Source organism: Phasianus colchicus, chromosome 9, assembly GCF_987193195.1.
Source record: "Phasianus colchicus chromosome 9, bPhaCol1.hap1.1, whole genome shotgun sequence".
Lineage (NCBI taxonomy): Eukaryota > Metazoa > Chordata > Aves > Galliformes > Phasianidae > Phasianus > Phasianus colchicus.
Genome location: NC_143444.1, coordinates 23831276 through 23854614, shown reverse-complemented (window position 1 = coordinate 23854614; position 23339 = coordinate 23831276). Strand labels below are relative to the sequence as shown.

The window sequence follows — 23339 nt, the reverse complement described above, 5'->3', positions numbered from 1 at the left end:
TGAAGTTACACGTTTTATTTAAAATCCAAGGCAGAGAATTTTAATTTCAAGCTTCACACAATGATTTATTTTCATGGACAAATTATGCAACTCTGCAACAGGAGTTCATCATCTGACTACTTTTTACTGCTGCTGTACTACATAACCACATTAAAATAATGAAGTTCAAACATTCATATCTTCAATTGGGGCTCTGTGGCTTCAAGCAGCTGAAGAACAAATGCTGCCATTAACCCAGACCTTACCCCTCAAACAGGCACCAAATATATTAACAATGTTACTCAATCATGAGGTCATTGTGAGAACGCATGAGTCTCAGTGGATTCCAAAGCAAAATTGGGGGATTTTAATAGGATATTATTTAAGATACAAAATTAAAATCTCTCGTTAAGTTATCTCCACAGCTCATTTAATTTACTGGGCTCAAGAATTTTTTAAAGGTTATTTTAGGTTAATTACATTTTACATTCCTTTATGACAGATCTGGAACTCAGTACTTTTTCAACCTCTGTTATAAACATTTTCCCCTTGCCAGTAACTTAAAGTTCACTCTGGCACACATTGTTGCATACCAGCAATACCGTCTCAACACGACACCGTTTTACATTCATGATGTGCACAGGATCTCTTTTTATTTTTACCCCCAATGGAAACTTGGTCTCTGCAATAAATAACAAAAGCAAGAAGCACCTCTATCAGTTATTCCACATTATTTGCTGGTCAGGCAGCTCAGGTGAACTGCTTTGTTTCAGACACAGTGTCAGCCAGCAAAGGGAAGAGCTACAGGTCCTGACTTCAAATCAAGCTTGCTAGCGTGACAGCTTTCTGCCTGCATGCACATCTGCTCACAGCTAAAGGACTCTGCAGTTCCCACCTTTGAAGAGTTGAGGCTCACAGAAATGCCTGGGTTGGCAATAGCAGTACAGAGAAGACCTGAAAAAGACCAAGGTGTTTCCTGCTTTCCAACAACTGATTTCTGAATCTAAACAATAACTGTAACAGAATCAGAAGTGAGTGATGCAGGTACACTACATAGAAAGCAACTACAGCCCTGTCCATTTGAGTTCTCCAACCATTATTAAACTGAGCTACACAGGAAGTCTGTGAGCTACAATTTATTCCCAGCATTACTGATGACCAAATGATTTAACCTCCCTGTATCCCGGGTTATCAAAGTTCAGGTATCAGAACTGTTGCATAAGTCTCAGGCTTTGGTGCTCTGCTTCAGTTGCAAGGTTAAACCAATCTCTGCCAAGAGATATCATCTTTTCCCCTCCAGTAATCACAAAGCAGACAGGGCTGCAGATCAACTCTTGGGCAAGATTCTGAGCTACTACAGCTGGGCAGAGGTGAGGCAGAGAAACAACCACACTCTGTGTTCCTCAAAGCAGTGAGATGAGCCACCACTGTGCTTCTGGAGCTACAACTGCTTGCTTGGGACAGCACTGCATGCTCTGGGGAAACTGAAATAAGACACTGGAGTAAAACACACCAAATAAAAAAGTGGCAGCGAAACACAGCAGATTATGCTCCTACTTCTTACAGCATTTCTGAAGTTTTTTTTGTTTGTTTGTTTTTAAAGACAAGGATTAAGGACGTTTTTGTCAGCATCCTAAAGCTCAAAACCATTTGTGTTACTGGAACGAAGCACTTTGAAACTCAGACAACCAAACTATTCCATGCTTGAAGACAGACCCTACACACCCTAGACTACCTACCACACCCTAGGAAACAGTTACCAGATAGAAAAGGTGGTTATATTAAAACATTAAATGCAAACAGCTCGCTCACACTCTTTCCATAACAATATCTACTTAAAACAAGAAAATCACCAAAATATACAAAGCAACTTCAGAATATTTTAAATTTAAGAGATTCCTGCTGCTTGCGCTGATGTATTCTTTTGTAAAGGTCAGAAAGAATCACATAACACTTCTGGAACAAAGCACCATTCCAGTGACAAGGTATATTCAAAATGGTCTGAATAACTCTGCATTTTGTCTCAAGTCCCCCAGAGCTCTGCAAGCAACAAAGCTCATTTTCCACACGCACGACAGCAGTTTCTCACTTCACACCTACAATAGTGCTGCTGTCAGGAGCGGAACTGGCTGCGTGTGCCAAAAATCAATTCAACATATTCATAGACAAAAAGTAACACACAGCATCTGAAGATAATGAGAACTGCAATCATTCAAACTGACATTCCAGTGCCTAACAATTATCACAAGGCAAGTTTTATGAATTCATATTTCCTACGATGACAAGCCTCAGGTTACACAGAAGAGCGTTCAAATTTTTCTTTTGAGTATGAAAATCTCTTTTGAGCCAATGAGTTCACTCCAAAATGAAATTCACTTAACTGAAAGGAGTAAAAAATAAAAAAGCTGACCTGAAAAGACTGAAGTTTCTTCACAGTGAGATGTATGCACTGTACATTAAGCATAGCTTTGGTTCAGAATTTATCGCAATTATTTGCTGTTTTTTACTCAAACGCACATGAATTATTTAGAATGACATTTACTGGTGAAAAACCTATCAGGACGATCAGTTTTGAATGCCAATGTGAAGCACACATTCCTGAATTTGTCATGAAAATATGCAGAATTATAGCATATACGCACTTCAGCTTTCCCACCAGGGATGCCCTAACGCCATGACAAAGGTAAATCTCTGCAAGCATTCTAAGCACTGCCCAGCGCTCAGAATTCTTAAATATGTTCAAAAAAGCTCTTCTACAATTTGCTCTTCTGAGTATTGTTTGCTCTTCTGCAAAGTCCTCATTCTCCACTGCTCTGCACTATCAGATCCAAGTTTCTTGTCCTCACTTTGAGTCTTACCATTCAGTTCATCACAATACATTCAACCCCTCCCAGGCTGGAACTTCCTCCCCATCTCTCCCTCAAATCCAGTTCCTTCAAACCAAGAAACGAGTTTAGACGTTGCTTTAGTTCCTCAAGCAACACTTACCTTCTATCTCACCTCCTCACAGCCACATCTTCCAACATTTATATAACTTACCTGCTCTCAAAGACTCAGAGACTTCATAGTGTAAGCAAATGCAAATTTTTCATTAGTATGCATAAACTTAAGACTTAACGTGACCTTAATTTAGAAATCCACTTACTTCCAATTTCACATTTTTACATTTTCCCCCTCATCTACTACTTTAAAATGCAATTTCCATGACTTCATAAAGTAAAAAAAATCCATCCATTCATATAACCATGAGTTTCTGCTATCTTCCACTTTCCCAACAATATAAAACTTAAATCCCACTTTTGCAGTCAAGCATTGAAAGTTCTTTACTCCTTAGATCAAGTATGCAGTCTTCACGAGCTATAAACTTGAGTGAGCATTTTTCATTCAAAAATTTCTCAAACGTGTTCTGCAAGAATTTTTTTTTAAAACAGGATTTTTGAAACAGTACAAAAAGATGGAACTTCAAGTCACATTGCACTTTGTCAGGATTCTTCAGTTGTTAACTCCTATAGTGATATGGCACTAACAGTAGCTACAGTACACTGGAAAACAGCTATTGCTCTTCTTCAGATAACAATGATGTCATCTTGTGCTGAAAAATGCAACTCACTGTGATGAGATGAAACCTCCAATACTTCAGCACCACCTAGCAGTTCACACACCAAAACACAGTCTGGCAGTGCAAATTCTGACCCAAAAAATACACAAAAAACAACGACTTATGTAATTAAAAAATAAAAACATCTTATCTTGTTCTTACCTGTCCCAACCACCAATTTTCTGTTAACAGAAAAACAACACTGCAAGCCATGGTATTTAAAATGCAAAACTAATTCATACTTCAGCCAAAAAAAAAAAAAAAAGCCAGATTACTAGCAAGTAGTTATTGCTGAACACAATCCCATGAATAATACTGCAGTATCACCAACACTTATCAGCATCTTTAAGAACATTTTAGCAATAGTTTCTTAAATCTTGGGATTTAATTTCTTTTGTTTGCCACATGCCCACCAGCAGATGGCAGAACTGGACCAAAAAAACCTCACCAGGCTTTATAGATATTAACAACTGGTTTTAGTCTAAAAATGAATTTAATGGGAATTATCTAAAACATCTTAAAGGAATAAAAAAAAATCTAGAAAATAACATTGAACATTCTCTTTTACATCTACTGGGCTTACCTCAACTTGGACATCAATGTTAACATGCAGTGGGGTGAAGTCCCAGTTACCTCATCTCCAGCAGAACTCTTCACTGCCCTGAGGACCATTTGGCCCCTTCCATTGAGTACTGCCGAATCCACAAGGCTTTCAGTGAGTGAGCCTTCAGAACTGCTGAGTGGGGAGCATCAAGGCTGAGTGTAATTCAACACAGGAAGTTCTCTGGTATAACATCAAGTCCTTGCATGTGAGACTTTCTGACCTCCAGATTCAAAATCCAAGAGGCTTTTATTTTGATAAACTACTTAACGAACAAAATGGGGGAAGGCAAAAATGACACACTCCACAACAGCACAGAAAACACAACTGTATCATTTTGTTGATCAGTTTCCCTGTTCAAGGGGCACAGGGAACTTCAGTTGTGTGCAGGGAGCAGTTTAGAAAACCACAGTTTGTAAGAGGAGGAGAAAAAGGCTCAACATTTTTCAGCAAAGTATCACATTTTCCAGTGACAAGCTTCTCTCAAGTGTTTTCTCATCACCACAGTTGGCAAAAGTAACACATGTGGTTTCTTATTCTTGGAACATCTCTAATTTTTCCAAGCACCAGACTGTGAGCAATGCATGAAAGATGTCCCTTCCAACTTGGGATATTCTGTGATTCTATGACTGTAATTTACAGTAGTGCACTATCAGATTCCTTCACAAGTGCTTGAGCTGCTCTCTAATAAGTTGTTGGTAGGCAGAGGTGCAGAAACCTCGTAAAAAAAGCCTTTCTCACCACAAATGTCAATATATATTTGACATTAATGTGATGCATCAGCTGAGCAGCATATCCAGTGGTGACACACTGGAACAGGTTGCCCAAGGAGGTTGTGGATGCCGCGTCCTGGAGGCATTCAAGGCCAGGCTGGATGTGACTCTGGGCAGCCTGGTCTGGTGGTTGGTGACCCTGCCTACAGCAGGGGGGTTGAAACTAGATGATCATCGTGGTCCTTTTCAACCCAGGCCATTCTACAATTCTATGATCTTCACAGACAGACACACACACACACACACCCCCTCCCAATCTGTCCCCACTGAAACAATCATAGTACTGACCTCTCAAACTTTATACCTTCTGAAATTAATAGATCTTGATGCTTTTTGTGCTTTTCTTCATAAGGGAATGCTTCCTTATTTCCAATGATTCTCAGTCAATCTAAACATAGACCAAGTTCTAACTCCTTTCAAGACACAATGGCCTTAAGCCAAAATTTCAGACAAATGAATCCCCAAACTATTTTCCACATTATCTGTTTCATATATACACACTTCATACACATTTTCCCACCCATCACCATTCTTCCCTTTGGTTTTTACTGTATCTGGGTCTTGAGAACAGAAAATGCCTAAGAATTCTCTCCCTCTCCCCCATTTACTTCCTTGGATATCTCAGGGATTTAGAAGTCTTAAATATGGAATTAAAAAAATCAAAGGATGTTCCCCAACAAGTGTCATTCTACTACAATAAGAGCCATCTGTCTTATAGTAGATGATGAGCTTTGAAAGTCATCCTCCACAATCCTCACTCACATACTTGGAAGGCACAGAGATATGTTCATCACTATCACTCCACAGCATCAGTGCTCAGCATTCGGTCCCTGCTGGCTTCCTTCAAAAAAGAATCAACTATGCTATGCAGATGCATTGATCCAGACCATCACACATGCAAAGAGTTGAAAGATTCTAACAATAAATTGTGCTTACAAAATATGGCATGTTAGAACGTGATTTCCAGTTCTTGAGCTTTTGCTAATAAGTAATCCAGCTTTCATTCTTGTTTCTGAAGTTGCAAACTATTTCCATAGCTACTATCTTTAATTCATTGTTTCACTTTGCAAATACTTTAAATTTGAAAAAAAAAAAATGCAATTTAAACACAGCAAACAATGTGTAGGATTATTAGTGCTGAGAAGAAAAAACAAAAAATGCTACTGAGTGCCAGCAAAGCAATTTAGCAAAGGAAAATACAGTGATATCTACAGTGCTATGAAGTGGGGACATAATGCACAAAGCTTTGAGCACTATGCATTCCCAGTACCACACTCCCAATTTCTCTCTAGCTATCCATCTATTGTATAAGTAACAAATAGTAAGGGAATTAAATGCTCTAACAATCAAGGCTGGCACATTAAAATGACACTCTGCATTACTGAACCTATTCATCTCTTAATAGAGCTATTCTTCTAAGAAGATTAATTATACTGGCAAGAAACCTTTTGCTGTCCTAATTTGTGAAACGTACTTCAATACCACAAGCACATTAAAAGAGCTACAAACATATAAGCAGCACCAAGATCCCAGGACTCGCTGCATTTAATTAGGAGTTCATCTTATGATCAGCTCTTTATTCATTGCTTCAGAAGCCCATTCCATACAAAAAAAAAATTCTAGGCTTAATTAACTACAACTGTAATTAACATATAGCCCACCATAAACTATACAGAAGTAGGAAAATGGCCGCATACTTCAGTTCCTAGCAATAACACAGAGGGACAAACACTGGATGTGTAGCTGAATTTGTCTGCTTTAATTAGATAGATTATTATTTTAAAATAAATTATGGACACTGCATATCATATCAGAGCATTTGATAGACAGCACAAACTCTGCCGTGGTGAACTAAGAATACAACTTATTAATATGCAGCATTCACATGCAAACACATCTGCAGCTCACTGAATTGTGCAGAGCTGTTAAACAACAACGCACTATTGCAAATTATACATATGAGAACAGTGCTTTGTTTTAAAGTACAGCTATTTTCATTAACTTGAGCTATAAAGCTTCAAGGCATTTGCCTACCACTAGAGAATAAGTCTGTGTTTTAATGTGTTGCTTTTTTCACCCTTAAGTCCCCATCAGAGAAATATTTACGTGTTCATGTGAGAATCTGTATTTTCTATTCACACAATGAAATAACGACCACTGCTAAGAACTGAGATTTGAGGCAGACTGATAGAAGAGTACCTACTGACAGGCACCAAATTAAAACAATACAATTCAATCAAACCACTACAGTAGCTCATCTAAAAATGCTAAGTGCTAATGTGTCACTGTAAAACCAAAATTAGTTTTAAGCAACACAAATACATGGCTTTTTTAATTGTAAAGATTTAAATTCCTTTTCAAACCCACAGTGGTACCAAACTGCCTAGCATTCTCCCAAAAAAGTTTGAAGAGTCACATTCTTAGGGCTAAATATGAGGCACACCCTTTTACTTAAGGAATCATTGCTTCTCAACAGTCTTACAGAATAAGAGACATTTACCAAATTACTTACACAGCCCTAGAAGGCAGTGCAACTGAGAGACCAATTCTTCATTTCAGTAATACTTGTTAAACAGACAAAGGCATGGAAATTCAACAAAAAAAGCTTCTAGCTTTGCTTTACATTTACAATTTATCAACACCTCATGTTGCATATATGACTGCTCACAAGTAGCTGATGGATGTCTTTTCCTACTCCTATGCTTTTCTTCTCACACTTCAGAATGTAAAATAATTAGAGGAAATAAGGAACATCTGAAAACAAAGTTATGTTGCTTTTGGTTTGCAATGAAATCAAGACTACAATTAGTTGAATTTCCTTCCCACACAGAATACTCTGTTCTTAGAGAATGACAATTGAACAGACGTAGCTTTCTTCAACATTCTTCATTTCTACCAAATGCTTTTGACAGAAACCATGCAGCAAAGCAGATGTCAGCTCCAGATCTCCCATTCCATGGACAGTTATCCCTTGCAGCTTCAGCCCCCTAGCTGCCCTCCAGGGAAATAAACCAAGGCAGCTACTCAAAAAGCTGTTTCCCAATTAAAGTTGTTTTAAATGGTCAGGTTCTCATGCTCCCATCTCTCTTTCTGAGAGCATTAAGAAGGAGATTCCTCAGAAAGAAGTTATTCTTCACACATATATTTTTTCCCTTTTCAGCTTTTTGTCAAAAAAAAAAAAAAAAGTGAATGCACCCTCCCTCTAATTCACTTCCATCACAAGAAAGTGTACATACATGTGAATAAGAGTGCATTCAGTGAAAGGGAGTAAAGAAAGGGAGGTAAATAAACCAAAGCACAAGATCACACTACTTTTGATTTACAGCACAAAAGTCTACGCAGACTTACTCACCAAACCAGCAGTAAGTGAAGGAGCAGACTGCCCCAGAGACTGGTTTCTCATGCGGACCAGGTTAGAGGTGTCTCCAGGTGGCTGCCAGATTGTCTGTCCCACTCCACTGTGCACACTATTCGATAAGGGAAGCAGCTGCTTTCCTTTAAAAAGAAAAGCAAAATACCATCAACTTGCTTTCAAAAAATTTTCCAATTTCATAATACAATGCAGAAAGCAAATACTGCGTGTGGAAAACAATCAGTAAATAGAAAATAGATTCAAAATTTCAATAAGCTAGAACTTGTAAAAGAATGTTACCTGTGAGTTCATTAGCTCTGCTGATTTTTTTTTTAATAGTTTACTTTCATTGTTAGGTAATGAGCAAATTCAAAACCTTTTAGAAACAGACTTCTATCTTTTATGCCTTTCTATACTTCACACAGCTTAAAAAGGAAACATCATTTGCTGCCAATTGAACATCTTGTTGCCCTATAGAGAGAATGCTCACATTGCAAAGTCCTTTAAATGTAATTTCAAAAAATCTTAAGACAATATATTCATAATTTAAAATATTACCTCTCCTAAGTAACCTAGCCAACCAGACAACTCTGCTTTCCCCACCACTGCAACATTCAGCAGCAGATTTCATTCAGCTGTGAACAGAAATCAGTGTATATTTAATCGCTGCTTCATTTTGAATCAGGGATCAATATTTTCTAACAGAAAATTCACCAGTCAGCAGCATCATATCATTCCAAAAGCAAAACGTTCTGTCACTTTCCCAAGCCTCCTTTACATCTGATTAATGTAGATGTTTACATCCCATGCTGGGCACACAGCAAGAAGAGCAGCTCCTATCTCAAGAGGCTCACATCATTGCACCTTCCTGCAGGAAGTACAGGAATCAATTAAAAGGATCTGCTCAATGTATTTTTTCTAGTCAATATAACTCTCTGTTTTTAAAAGCGACAAACAGTAAATTTCTAAAACAAGAGAGAACCAAAGTCAAAGTATTGACTGCACCAAGCCTGACAGTGTCCTTTTACATACAGTGTTATTGACAATAGGAAGACAGAAACTAGTGATTAAAACACAAGTGAAAAAGTATTTAAATTGGGTTTCCATTCTTAGCTTCCAAATGACTTCCTCTGTAACTCTGGTCAGTCAGACTGTTTCAGTTTCACCATCTGTTTAATTTTCCTTAAAACTAAGATTGGCAGACTAAATTAATTTCTATTTGCACAACTCAAAGAAGAAACGTGGGCTGTTAATAGTACACTATCTTAGGCATCATCTCCGACATTAAAACAGTGCAAGACATTTTAGAGGCACTTATTCATATAGGGGAAAAGGAAAGACTGATTCCCCACCCCCTCCCTCCCAAGCACGATGAACAAGGTTGCGTTTGACAGATGATCACTTGCTCAGGTTCTACGGGAGGAATCACAGGGGACCATAAGGCATTTGTTGCACTCAGTAGCAGGAAGAAGCCTCCATCTTTAATCACACATACTGCAGAAAACACCCTCTTTCCAGCAGGCTATTTTTCTGCAAATATTTCACTTGACCTTAGCGCTAAATATGAAATATTACGTTCACTAATTAAAGCTGCTACAACATTTGGAGAACTGTCTGGTTACCCACAATTCCATGAGGGGGATGTGATTTTATTTTGTAATTTTGTTTACGTTATTTTTCTGTAAGAACTACAAGCAATGTACCAAGTACACATTAATGGAATGAGTCACAGCATGAGATGAAAAGCCCTGATGTCAGTTAGCAAACAGACGCAGCTTATTGGTACCTCACTCTCAGTCCCAATCAAAGCTGCTTACAGCTGCAGACATGATTTGTATGGCTTGCTCATTTTCAAGATTATATGTAAAGACAACACCTCCTGTTGTCTGCAGAGCTCTAGAACTACAGAAGCACATATTGCTGCATTTATCTGAGCAAAGTATTAGCAAAAATACCTTATAACAGCAATTCAAAGCATGTAATTATCTAACCATTCAAAATGCGGGTGCACGAGAACCAGATTAACCTTTAATTCTCTGTAAGACAGAGCTGTCAATATCTCCTTTTAGTTCCACAAAGCAGCTAGCATTTAAACAAAACAGGTTTCCAGAAAATCAAAAAGCCACCAACTGCACTGTCTGAATTCAAGACAACAGATCTCCACTGAGAGTAAAACTAAGCCATCTAGTTTGCACGTACAGTTTTCTGTCATCTACAATCACTATTATTTCTCTGAAATGTGTTTCTCATATTAAAGTAGAATTATTTTCTGGATGGAATTTGATGCTAAAGCCTTTTCCTACCATGCCACAAATCCAATATGTGTTCCCAACCTGCATTTATAATATGTATCTAAACATCTCAACATTGAGAACTATTGGTGATATATGGACAGTAGGACTGGATGATCTCGTAGGTCTTTTCCTCCAACCTTGGTGATTCTATTCTGTGATTTACATTTCATTTACCCAATGAGGTCAAAATAATCTGAATGGGGCTCTTTCCTCTCTCCTGTATCAGGTTATAGCAGACCGAAAAGTTACTAAGATGCAGCAACAAGTTATGGAAGACATTATCATTTCAGACTGAAGATTTACAGAGCATTATATCCAAGCAGAAAAATAATAATAAAAAAAACCTCCTCGTTTTCCTGCTTCCTCCTATTTGCTTTCCCTAACATACTTCTGTTCAAGAGAAAAAAAAAGACCAGTACTATCTTCAGCCATTATACTCAACCAACAGTTACGTAGCTTCAAATGTCAGTGTATTCATCTTTTTTCAGGTAAAGGAAGGAGAGAGTAAGACTGGTTTTATTTTCAATTGCTTAAGTCAAGCCCACACTGCTGCCAAAATGAAATGTTCACTTTCTTCCTCTTCCCCTCCCACCTGAGAATTTCCAGCACTTCTCATTCTTGCTCAAACATGCAAATACTCAGACAGTGAGCCTAATTAGAGAGGAAACATACTGAAAGTTAACTGTACAGAACAACAGCAGCATTCAGGCAGATCAGCCATTTCATTCTAGACTGACCATGCAGCTCTTTATGGTCTCATGGTAGCATCATAGAGACTTTAATACAAGCCTTAAACTATTGTGAAATCTTCTCCTATCCTGTGCATTGTCTTTCAGAAAGAAAACTACTAAATGTTGCTCTTCATTTTTTGACTTGTTACCAGATTATGCTCACTGTGTGGTTCTACAGTAGACACGAACTAAATTCTCTGACAGAACTGACAATTATGTTTAGAAGAGAAATCTTTACACAAACTGAAAAAACTATCTTGGTTTTTCAAGAAGCATTCTTGCATTTAATCACAAATGTTTGCTTTAGAACACTTGAATTTTAAAAAAGCCAACAATTTGAACATGCTATAAAACTCAGGTTCCTCGTAAGAAACAACACAGAAAAGTAGGTAAGTTTACAGTCAGTGGTGACTTTAAAAGAGACAAGAATGTATAATTGTGTTGCCTGAAGCTCCAACTAATCCTTTAATTTTGCACATCAAGTTTTAGCTTTTAACTTTTCACTCCAGACAATCTGCAGAATTTCACTCCAAATCCACTCTTTTCCCCTCTTTTCTACTAAGGTTTCTTTCTGCATTTTTCTCATATATAAAACCTTGTATGCTTTCCCAACAAGAAATCATCTCTTGTTTAAAAGAATTAACGTAGGAATACCTTATTACAACTGTTATGAGAACAACTAATACTGAGTCTTTTAATTCTGATGAATTGTCATGTGGTTCCTACCAATTGCCATACCTGACAAAGAACTTGCCAAACTGCCTCTGCGCAGCTTGCAGTCATCTTGGCTCAGCTGCCGATGGAGTTTAGTTTTCCCAGTAGATGAAAAGATGTCAGGATTGCTGAGCTTCCTGCAGCGTAACGGAGCGGACTCTGTTATTGTTTCCTGTAAGCAGACAAGTGAGAAAAAGATTGTTAGTGACAGTTAAGGTCTCTCTTCTCTGAAAGGCACTAACTCTGACTATAAGAGAGACCTGATGTTTACTTAAAAACGTAACCCCTCTCTTTTGTGTCACAGATCTGTGCAGAACACACATCACAAGAGGCCAGTCAAAGATGGTTCTTGAACATTTCTGTTGTAAGTCATACCGTTAATAAAGTCAGAAAAAGGCATGTAAGCTACAGCAACCATTTCCTATTACAAGGTGTAGGAAAAGAGATTAATTCCTTTCACAGCACACAGCAAACCTTCAAGCAAAACAGAAGGAGATAACAGAAGAGCACTGAACACAACCACAGCCTTTTCCTGCTACAATCAGTGGTTCTGGAGGTGTCACAGTAACTCTCACCGAGTGCCTGAAGAAAAATGACGAGCACAGCTATCATGTATGTGCCTGCAGAGATGCACTTGGGCAGTCTCCCTTCAATGCAGCTGTGCAGTAAGTTCCGCATATCTTAATGGATTCCTCCACTTTATTACAAATGCCTCTCATTAGCTATTTCAAGCCAAGCTTATCCATATAAAATCTCATCTGAGGCAGAAAATAAGCTGCAAACAATTTCCCTATGTGATACATAACTATGCAGCTTAGCATAACTTTAAATCATGTCTTCTAAATTATGTTTAAATAAGAAAAAAAAAAAAATCTATCACCAGTGGCTGTTAATTAAGATTTGCAGATCGGAGTCAAAATCTATTTCTGAAATTATTAATGCAAATCTATTCAGCCTACAATGTTATGCCTCTAACTGTCAAACACAGACCAGGACTGCACACTCTAAAAACTCTCTGTGGAGAGGAAAAAAAGACACAAGTGGCTTTACATGAAAAAGAAAGTGTGGATTTGAAATTGAATCATTCTTAGCCTTTCTAACCCCCCATCTCTTTCTGGCACAAGATAACAGTAACCTCACTGTTTGTTTGGGGAACAGGAACACATTGCTCCACGTTTGCTTTAGTGGTGCACGTTCTAGAGATTGAGAACAACATATTTTCCTCTGCTTACCATTAGACATTTAGCTGCCACACCGCCTACACCAAATCAAGAATGAGACCTGGCTAACAAAGTAGTTCAGCTCACTTACCACCAATTCCTCTGCCTAGCCCTACTCCTATCCTAGCACTGGTAAACTGCTTGAAAGCTGCTTTAATCACACTTTACAGCTCCCCACACACCTCGAAGTAGACGCTTAATTTGTCATTTAGTTCTGACCTTCCCCACAAAGGCACTGAACACCCTCATTCCCAGAAGCCAATACTTCTGCATTCAATCTACCATGTGTTTCAGCTGCACTTTGGAATAAGCAAAGTTCCTTCAAACTGTGGCCCTAGCAGCCTCCCAGCACACCTGTGAGAGCTGCAGAGGCCAAAGGGAAAGAGTCCTTGCTGTCAGAAAGACTATACAGTTGCTGAATATTTTAAAGAAAGGGACCCAATCACACACAGCAGGTATATACCTGTTAAAATCGCCCAATAATAATTCAAAAAAAAAAAAAAAAAGAAATCCAGCATACCGTTCTCAGACAGACTATTAATAAGTTTTCAAAATGCAAAACTAAAACACAGCACTTTCAAACTTCATTTTCAAAGAGATGTGCTTAACTTGGTCAGAAAAATGAAGAGGTGGAGTTTAAACTTTCCAATAGTTGACTTTCATGAGACTGTAATTTACTTGATATATCCATCAAAACACAGCTCTAGTATTGCAGTTCACAAATGAAGTACAGCACTATCACAGTAACAGCCCTAATAAAGTCAATGGCAAAAAAAAAACAAACCATAAGAAGAGCTCTTCCCATGTCCTTGTCCCAAAGCAAGATATAATACACATGAAGGGCAGAGATCTTATGCAACATCCCAAATCCATGGGTAAGGACAAGTCTTTGCAGTGATAACGCACAGTTTTGTTCATGTGTTTTCCAGTTACTAAATAGAGCAGAGTGGCTGAAGCATTTCTTACATGGCACAAGCTGCCAAAATTTTAATTCTACTCCTACTCTTGAATTGCAAAAAAGATTTGCAGCTTTAGAAAATTAGCAAGCACCCAACAGAAACATTTTGCTCACACAGCGTGAAAAGGATTCCTCCAATTTCTTCTCAAAGGCAATGGAAAAGACTGTATGAATTTTCTTTGGCCTTGTGGCTCCTGCCAGAAGAGAGAAGCCCTTTCCATCCTTCAAAGGGCAGGGCTCCAGGTAAGAGCATCACAAACAATCTTCATTTGCCAGGCTGAGAGTATTCCTATCAGTTCTTTCAACAGTACACAAAGATGTTTGTTCACATAACTTGAAGCAGGAAGATATGAAGAATAGGAAAGGATTTTCTTGAACAGTGAGGAGCTCTGCTTTCTTCACCTCAGACACTGAGCACAGAAACTCAGCACAGCTGTGGCACTGGAAGGGCACACAAACCTGCATCTGCTGCCTGACATCTCACAGTATGGCTACATTGTGCTCAGCAAGAAGAATCAGACATTGCAGCAGTAGCTGTAAGACCAAAAACAAGAAAGCAGATGTTCCTTCTGGCAGGTAAGAGTCCGCAGCACAGCACAGATCTTCAACCTGCTAACAGCATGAGAATGCAGGAAGCACAGCCACATCGTGGTACTCTGTGATTAACTTCCCTGAACCAACAGATCAAGTGCTGAATCACACAGCTGGTGAGACTGAAACAACAGCAGGAAGATGGTGGAGCAGAATACCACTGTAGGGCCTGCACTGAAGCTCTAACAACACACAGGTCCGCATTTGTTACGTTTACTTGACGTTCTAATTCAAAATGTATCTTAGAAGCACAAAATGTTGTATGACCATTAACCTTCCTTAAAAATAAACCTCTAAGAGAAGCAAAAAACATTTAACTCTGGCTACTGAACACACAAATCCACGGGCCAAAACACTTTAGACAAAAATAAAAGGTTTTTTTTTGCCCAGCAAGCAATAACCCAAGTTGAAATGAATTCTCACAAACTGCTGAAAGAAATGAAAAAATAGCAAATAATACACTAATACCACCCTGTTCTGTAAGGAAGGCAAGAAATCAGTTCATGCCAATCAAGTATAAGTGAAGATGATTTTTTAAGCAATAAGAATTGCTAACATTAAAAATAGAAAAAACTTAAAATCAGGTACTGTTTGTCATTTAATAAGTAAGAGCCAATTGATTCAGGATTCTGTGTGCCAGTATCTGAAAAGCATTTTCTTCTCAGCCTTTCCCCTTTGTTTTACATAATAAATGCACACATCCTTAACAAAACTGGCAAAAACATTGCACCAATAGTGCAACAAATCCCAACATCTCCAAAGATAAATCTATAAGCTTTATTCACTACCAATGTGATGTTTTCAGAACATCAGGGAGCTGAGCATTATTGCTGCAGTGATACAGTTACACAGCACACAGCTGTAACTGATGAGTACCTCCAGCTTCTGCCTGCACTCATCCACGCTTACAATGCAGATTACAGAGGAGTGACAAGAAAAACAGCTGAAAGCAAATGGAAATGCATCACAAACTGATGCTGTGAGGTACATCCTCATCTTGCTCCTCCGATGACAAGATTCTTCCCTTGTTAACTCCTCAGGAAACAACTCCAAGGCATGCTTGATTACAACTAATGAATTGGAAGCTTTCATGTCCTTTCACCAGGGAAGTTCAAGTTGTTAACTTCGGTGCCAAGTGCTCCCAGCTGCAGGAATGCATTAAAAGCCTTCTTAAAAAGCAGAAGTAAATATTTACAACTATGTACACCATCACGCCCTTTTTGAAGATCATCAAGAAGCAAAATCATTTTATTCCTAACGGCACCACAGTCTGGAAGACAGAGTGATTTGTGATTCAGTTCTATCAGCCTGAATGTTTGGTGCTAACACGGAAATACACAGCACCACAATGATTTACACAAAGCATTCGATCCTACACCTTAGGAAGTCTGTATGAAGAAGGATAGTGCAGTTCTTGAATTCTAGGCCTAAGGTACAGTATTTACTAAATTTTCAATCTTCTTCAGAAAAAGAGCAGCACTTTCCAAAGGAAAAAATGATAGAAGACTTAAGTTTCAATGCAGCCTCAAATAAAAGTCTCTGTTGGTCTGAGACAGAGCCCTTGAAAACCATCCCAAGACAGAGGGGCACAGAGGAAAGAGACCAAACCCAACTGCTGCTGTGAGCCCTCTTTCAAATGAAGCTACCTACAGAGCAGGAAGGCAGTAACTCATGAGCCAAATGTGGGCACCAGCAATTCAATTACTACAGATGATGAGTAATGCAATTTTAAGACCTAATCTTAATTTACTGTACTTATTTAAATAATACAGACTGCACAGGGGAAAAATTTGTATATGTGCTGAAAACAGACCATGATTAATTTTAATGTGTTCTCATCACTAAGGAGGGTCATTACTTACATCAGGAAAGAAAATAAAATGCTCTTTCTGTCTGTAAGAGTCTACGCTCCAACCTCCTGGCATCACTATTGTTGTTGTCATGAACAACCTGGAATCTTCTCACTTCTTTGCACAGATGAGAAGCACATCAATGCACAGCAAGCATAAAAAGCACCATGCAAAGTCTTCCTGAGGAAAAACTCCCTGAAACTCAACAGCAGAGCTGCACATATGATATACAGGAGAAAAAATCATCCTTTGATTACAAGACTGTACATAAAACAACCAATAGCCTTAGAACCAAAGGAGACAGGACACTGGAACTGTGAAAATGAAGTTAACCTTCAGATTCTATGATAAACATAGCAAGTACTTAATCCTTACCTTCTCTTAACAGAAATCACACAAAACGTCAGGCAAAGATCCTGATTCACAATTCTTATCAATATCTGCACACAGAAATTGAGTTTCTACAGTTGGACAAAAGCTCCTCCTCATCAAGTTCCACCCCAAAGAAACAAGAGCCAGATTTTGTTCCAAGGACAAGCTGTGTGTTTCTTCCCTTCTGCTTGAGAACAAAAACAATGCTCAATTGTCAGGTTTATGCACATCAACACAACTCAAGTTCACAGTGAAAGCCCACAGTCAGCAGAGTCTTCAGTGCCTGCTACATTGGCAGAACAGTGCCAGCAAACAGATTCTCCCCATCCTAAAACCAAGGATCAATGCAAGAGCCAAAGAACATCCCAATAACTAATTGAATGCAGAACCGAGATTTCATAGTCATGTATTTTTGCCACTGTCTCAACACAGGTTCAGTATCAAGTTTCTGACTAATCTGCAGCCTTACCCTTTGTTTTGTGTGTCACTGCAACCACCTACATCTCAAAGTTTCAATGCCCAAATGCCTACTGTCACTATGTTAACTATCCAGCTCCTGTGTAGGTTCTCCCCTAAAATACTGACCTGCATTTATTTATTTGCACACTTAGCATCAGTTCTGACGACTCGGTTCAAACTTATTCAAACATCATTACACTAGGTGCTTCAATAACTTGCTTTGCCTTGATACTGTTGAAAATGGTTATGGTGCTTACCACGCGACAACATATACTGAAAAGAACATGACAGCAAGTATTCCTATAGAGATCATTCATGAAGATGCATGTTCTGAAAACAAATCACAAATTAAGTTACAAAACCTCAAACTTCCTACAGTGCACCAGTTATTTCACCACCAATGAGATCAGTGTGCTATCTGCTCCTGCAAATGTAAGCACATTCATGAAACATCTGAAAGCACTGTCTTGCTTTTGCATCTCTGAAAATCCACACCAACTAATTATCTTCAGAGAATATTGCTGTTGTAACACAACAGAAAGCACAGCAATAGCAGTAGAGCAGCAAGGTCCCAGGTTGCAACATGCGAGGATTTGCCCAAATGCAGCAGCAGCTATGGGCACAGAAAGAAAGGAACAAAGCTGCTTACCTCCAGAAGGCCTCAAGTACACAGGGATCTCCAGCAATCTGCCCTTGCCTCCGCTGCCAGCCCTTAAATGAGGGTTGAGAAGGGCTGGATCCTGGCTCCACCCCTTCCAGCTGCATTGCACACAGCTGAGCTCCCCCGGGCTGGCCCTGCCTTCCCACCAGGTGCTCCATCACTGCTTCAGGCCATGACTCTGCATTTCTGCTACAGTTGCCAATGTTTTTATTGTATATATTACAGCATATACCTACGTTATGTAATATAGCATAACAAAAAGTATTTATTATGCAACTCTAATAGCAGAAACATGATTTTTTTTTTTTTCTGGAAATAAACAGTGCATTGTATTTCTCATAAATAATGGACTCCCATTAACACTAGAGTAATTCCAAAACCTTACAAGCTAGACAGCTAGATTTTTTTTTCCAATTACTGTTGGGTTTTCAGCCTTAAGATCCCTTCCCCCACTGCACTGTAATTTGTGTTTTTAACAGAACATTTGAAACTAATTTCTTAAAGACTATTAGATTTAGGGTTCACGAGACCTCAGCTTAGTTAGATAGCCTGCTGTCACAGAGAAACACAGCTTAGAGAAATAGCAAAGTAGCTAATAGCAAATAGTAAAAAGCGAGTAGGTTTTAAAGCGGGTTTTAAAGGCAATAATACAGTTAATTCAATTAAACAAGGCCTTCAGATGTTTTTAATACACTGAGATAGTAGAAAGCATCAATTTCCTACAACCAAAGAGAAACACCTATCACCATACCCAAAAAAAGTAAGAAATAAAAGTGTGCCAGTTCTCTCTGCTCAGCTGAAACAGGTTTTTGTAGTGACTTGCAAAAAGACAGAAGGTCATTGAGAAACCAGGGACTCAACTTCTTCCTCCACTGAGCAGCAGTTTGATCAGGCTTCAAACAGTACCACATCACCACAAGAAAGACACCACAGCATAACATAATCTGATGTGGAAATCAAGCAGTGTAAGACTGTATGAAACAGATGTTACTTGGTTTCTCAAAGCATACAGTCATGAATATTTCCACAGTCTTTCAGGCTTTTGTAGATGCCTAACCCAAGCCCTGGATCTTCCACCACTCTGTACCAGTTCATAGTGGTGTATGACTGTAACAACAAGTACTCCCACAGCAAATCCATCCCCTTCTGACAGAAGGCTTCTCTTGGCTCACTGATTTATATGCTCTCTCAGACAGCGAACACAGGGCACTGCTGAAGCCAGAGGCAAACCATCAGCAACATGCACACCTACATACTCATCATCCCTCCACTCTCACTTAGCTGTTCTAATATGCAAGATATTCATACGCATAAAGCACAAGATTTGCTCTTATTCTTCAGTAGTGACAGGAAATCTAAATCTCACGTGGCCAAGCCAAATCATCTGTGCAGTGATGAAATACCTACCTACGTATTGATTATAGAAACATATTAGGTATGTCCATTAATATTTAACTTTGAGAAACATTATGTTTTTATGGCATCAGACCAGAGGAGAGCCATACGCCCTTTAGCTCTATTTTGCTGTTATCTAACAAACCCATTGCAGAATTGGTCACTTGACTCCATTCCCCTTCGCCTGATTTTAGATGAGCCTTTTCTTCAGTGATTTTTTTTCCCTTCTGGACATCAGTAGAAGCTGAGTTCACACAAGTGAACTCAGACCAAGCAATACGTTACCAGCAGCTGCCACTGCTGCCTGACCAACATACAAAAAAGCAAAGCCAAGGCTAACGAAGGCATTGATGCCACAGCTACTCCTGTTCAAACACGAATCTGGAGAAGGCAGTGAGGCATATCTACGGAACCTGAAGGGGTTTGCTCTTTACCTTCTGTTCTTGCTTCCTCAGAAAAATGAGAAAGAAAACAGAATCATATACATCACAAGAAGCAGTTCCTTCTTCACCTGCAATGCTCTGGCTTCTTCATTACCTTTTTGGTGCTTTTTTTTAACCAAGGAAGAGAGGGATAAATACAAGAAATTAAACTCCAAGATGAATTAAGAATGCCTGTCAATCAAACAGAAAGAAGATGCACTCTGGTTCACCATATCAGAAGCTAAATGGGCCAGAACTTGGCATCTTCTCAGAGAAACAGAACTGTTCTGCCTTCTTACTGAAATTAGAAAAAGAGGTGTAAGATGGCAAAGAAAGGGAGAAGGGAAGAAGTAGTCTGAGGTCTAGAACCAGCAGCTCTGAATTTTTAATGGTAAGTCATAGTGACAGCTCGTGATTCGATAGTCCTTAGCAATGTCTTCTGTAAGTATTTTCTTTAGGTCCTTTGATGAAACAGACACAGGACAGAGCTGCCCTACAATCAGCCCTAAATAGCAGGAACACCCCAAATTATGTAGCTGGGAGTATCTCTGTAAACAGATGGTTTCTGATCTCCCAGTACTCAGCAGAAGTCTTCCCCTCCACTGATAAGATGGAGCAATAATGTCCATGAAACATATTAGGCTATTTTTAATCTATATTTGCCTTTATGGAATTTGTAATTTGAATACTAAAGCTTGCATTACCTGTGATAGGTCCATTTGGTTGTTTACCTGAACTTTGAGGAAAACAACAGAACTTTCACCTTCTTAAGTTTCATCCCTTCTTTGACAAGAAGACAGAATGCAGAGCACTGTGAGCTGTTAACCACAGGGCCCACGCTGACAGCACAACTGCAGCTGCAGCAGAGCTCTCAGCAGCAGTCCGAGAGACAGAAGGGTACAGAAAGCTCAGAAGCAAAGCACCAACCATACCCAAAAAGTTGCTTCTTCACCTATCAAGCAAAAGGGATGACTCACAGCAGATGTAACCACTGAATCCCAAACTGATAGGCAGTGTATACAGGGCTCATCACAACACAGGTATTGCCTTTCATGCCCTTCATTCCCTGAAGATACCTAGATGGAAAAGAAAAAAAGAGAGCAAGAACACTTACTACGTTTGAAGCATCATTTCTGAGTAGGACAAAAAAGAAAGATGTCTTCAATTTCCAGGCTTGCCCCATAACACGGAAAGCATGGTAACAGCTCATCTGCAGCTGTGGAGGCAAAACAAATCTGAGCAGGACTCTGGGGTTTGGCCAGTTTCTTTCTCCCTGCTGGTTACTGACTGCTTTCCAAAAAAATGAACAGGATGAGAAGGCAGTGGAAAAGATCCTTTGCTATTCCCTAAAAGACAACATGAAAGTGGTGGATAAGCTTTCTAACTTAATGTTTAAAAGTAGTCTTGGAATGATCTGTGCAAGTTCCTGAAAACAGGCATTAGAAATATCCACATGGACACAACATTACAAAGCTTTCTCCCATATGATACACCCAGCTGTGGCAATGCAATCCCTGAAAATGTAAGAAGACATATCAAACAGTTGAGAAGTAACCTTGTCTGTGAGCACGGTTTTAGAGGCTGCCAGCAGAATGTTGCTCACTTTTGGTGCACCCACTCCAAGAACAACCAGGGGAAAAGTGCAAAGTGCTTAAAGCAAAGGAACTCATCATCTTCTGTTCCAACCGAAGCCAGATTTTACATTTCAAATAGTTAATACATGGAAAATATGTCAGATAATAGAGTTTTTAATGCCTATGCTAGCACAGGCATATTTCCACAGCTGAAAGTTGGATGTCAGACAAAACAAGCTTTGAAATAAGATGTGGTTTAGTTTCCTAACTGCAGGAATAATTAAACATTGGCAGAGCTTTCTAGAAGAGGTGACAGATACACCATGATCTAAGCTTAAGATAAGATCAATTTCTAAGTTGTTTTAACTTCTCTCTCAGGAAAGTTGCACAGCCTGAGCAAATGGAGGAATCAAAACTGATGGCCATAATAACCCTCCGGGACTGCAGGACCTACACAAGTACAAAGTTGCAAAGAGAAGAGAAAGGAATACTTCTGCCACGCTCTATAAGTTTGTAGCACTACAGTTCCAAACGACTGTAACATTTAAAATGTCCAGTCTGGGAAACAGGTAAGATCTCAACCTCTTTAGCCACCCCAAAATTTACAGCTGGAGACAGTCTACTGCACTCCTACAGAAAGGAGCATGGTGATATGAAACTAAACAGGACTGAAGAGGTTTTCCACCTTTCTCTATATTCTGTGTATAGCTTATCTGCTGGCTTCAACTGAACATCTCCCATACAAAAAACACATGTAGCAGTCCTGACTGTTAGCAACATTTCAGCCCAACTCTTGGTCAGCAGAAGCCAAGTTAAGCTCTATACAAGACCAAGGTTCCATCTAACCCAGAACACTGCCTCTACAACTTGGAGTCCCTCAGCCAACTTATTTCAGTTCAGTTTTCCTCAATAATCTGTACCATATTCCTCCTACAGTACCCAAACTCTGAATGCTTTTTCCATCCATAATTTCCAGAGGCAAAACAATGGATACACTCATTGCCTTTTGCACAAAGGCCCCCCTCTTTTTAAGTCTGATTAACTCAATACTAATGGAAAGACTCAGCTGCTGTTTGCTACCCACCCTCTACATACCAAACGCGGACTCATGTACCTTCATCAGAAGCTCCTTGAGTCGTATCTTCTGAACATTAAATATTCCTCTCTAAGAGAACTTTGATCTTTGAGTTCTACCTGAAGTAGAAAACAATAATAAAAGCAACTCTGCCAAGCACTATGTTGCATGCAGGATCTCTCACAGCAAATATCAAAGTATCAAACTATGGAAGCCTGATGTAGAAACAATTTAATGCTTATAATGTTTAAATACTTGTCATATATGGATGACAGTTGCCCTCATCCATGGCATCATCCATCTCAAGCACCGTTAACTTTTACCTCAACTCCATTTTTCTCCTTCAATGCAGTTGGCAAATATATGAGGATTAAGTTGATCCTTTACAGAAATCCAAGTGGGCTGTGTTTGACAAAGATGCCACCAGGCTATGATACTTAACTGCCATGGGATAAGAAGCACAACTCAATTACTAACTGGCTGATTAACAGATAGGAAATAAGAGGTTGGAGCAAACAGCCTTTCCACAAAAAAAGAGGATTGTTATCAGAACACCGCAAGGATCTGTTCTGGGATCAATACCTTCAATATTGTAAAGGAAGATGTAGCAAAGAAGTGTAACATTTACAGCACTGTTTGCTTAGTTATTCAAGGTTGCAGAAGTGATAGCCAAGGATCTGAAGTCAACCTTAATGATACTACTTAAGTACCATGATGTAA

The 23339-nt window shown here is 39.1% G+C and overlaps 1 protein-coding gene across 11 annotated transcripts in view; it reads right to left on the bottom strand.

The window, feature by feature from the left end:
• The window catches only part of MAST2 (microtubule associated serine/threonine kinase 2), a 192033-nt gene that overhangs the window by 137175 nt on the left and 31519 nt on the right, over window positions 1-23339 (bottom strand). For 6 of the 11 annotated variants that reach the window (XM_090146608.1, XM_090146607.1, XM_090146605.1 and 3 more), the window contains 2 exons: window positions 12067-12214; window positions 8304-8446 (listed from right to left, as the gene is read on the bottom strand). In XM_090146608.1, the coding sequence (XP_090002734.1) occupies window positions 8304-8446; window positions 12067-12214 (291 nt within the window). Of the gene's footprint in view, window positions 1-8303; window positions 8447-12066; window positions 12215-20947; window positions 21047-23339 lie in introns of all 11 variants that reach the window. The other 5 variants (XM_090146606.1, XM_090146609.1, XM_090146610.1 and 2 more) reach the window with 1 other exon arrangement.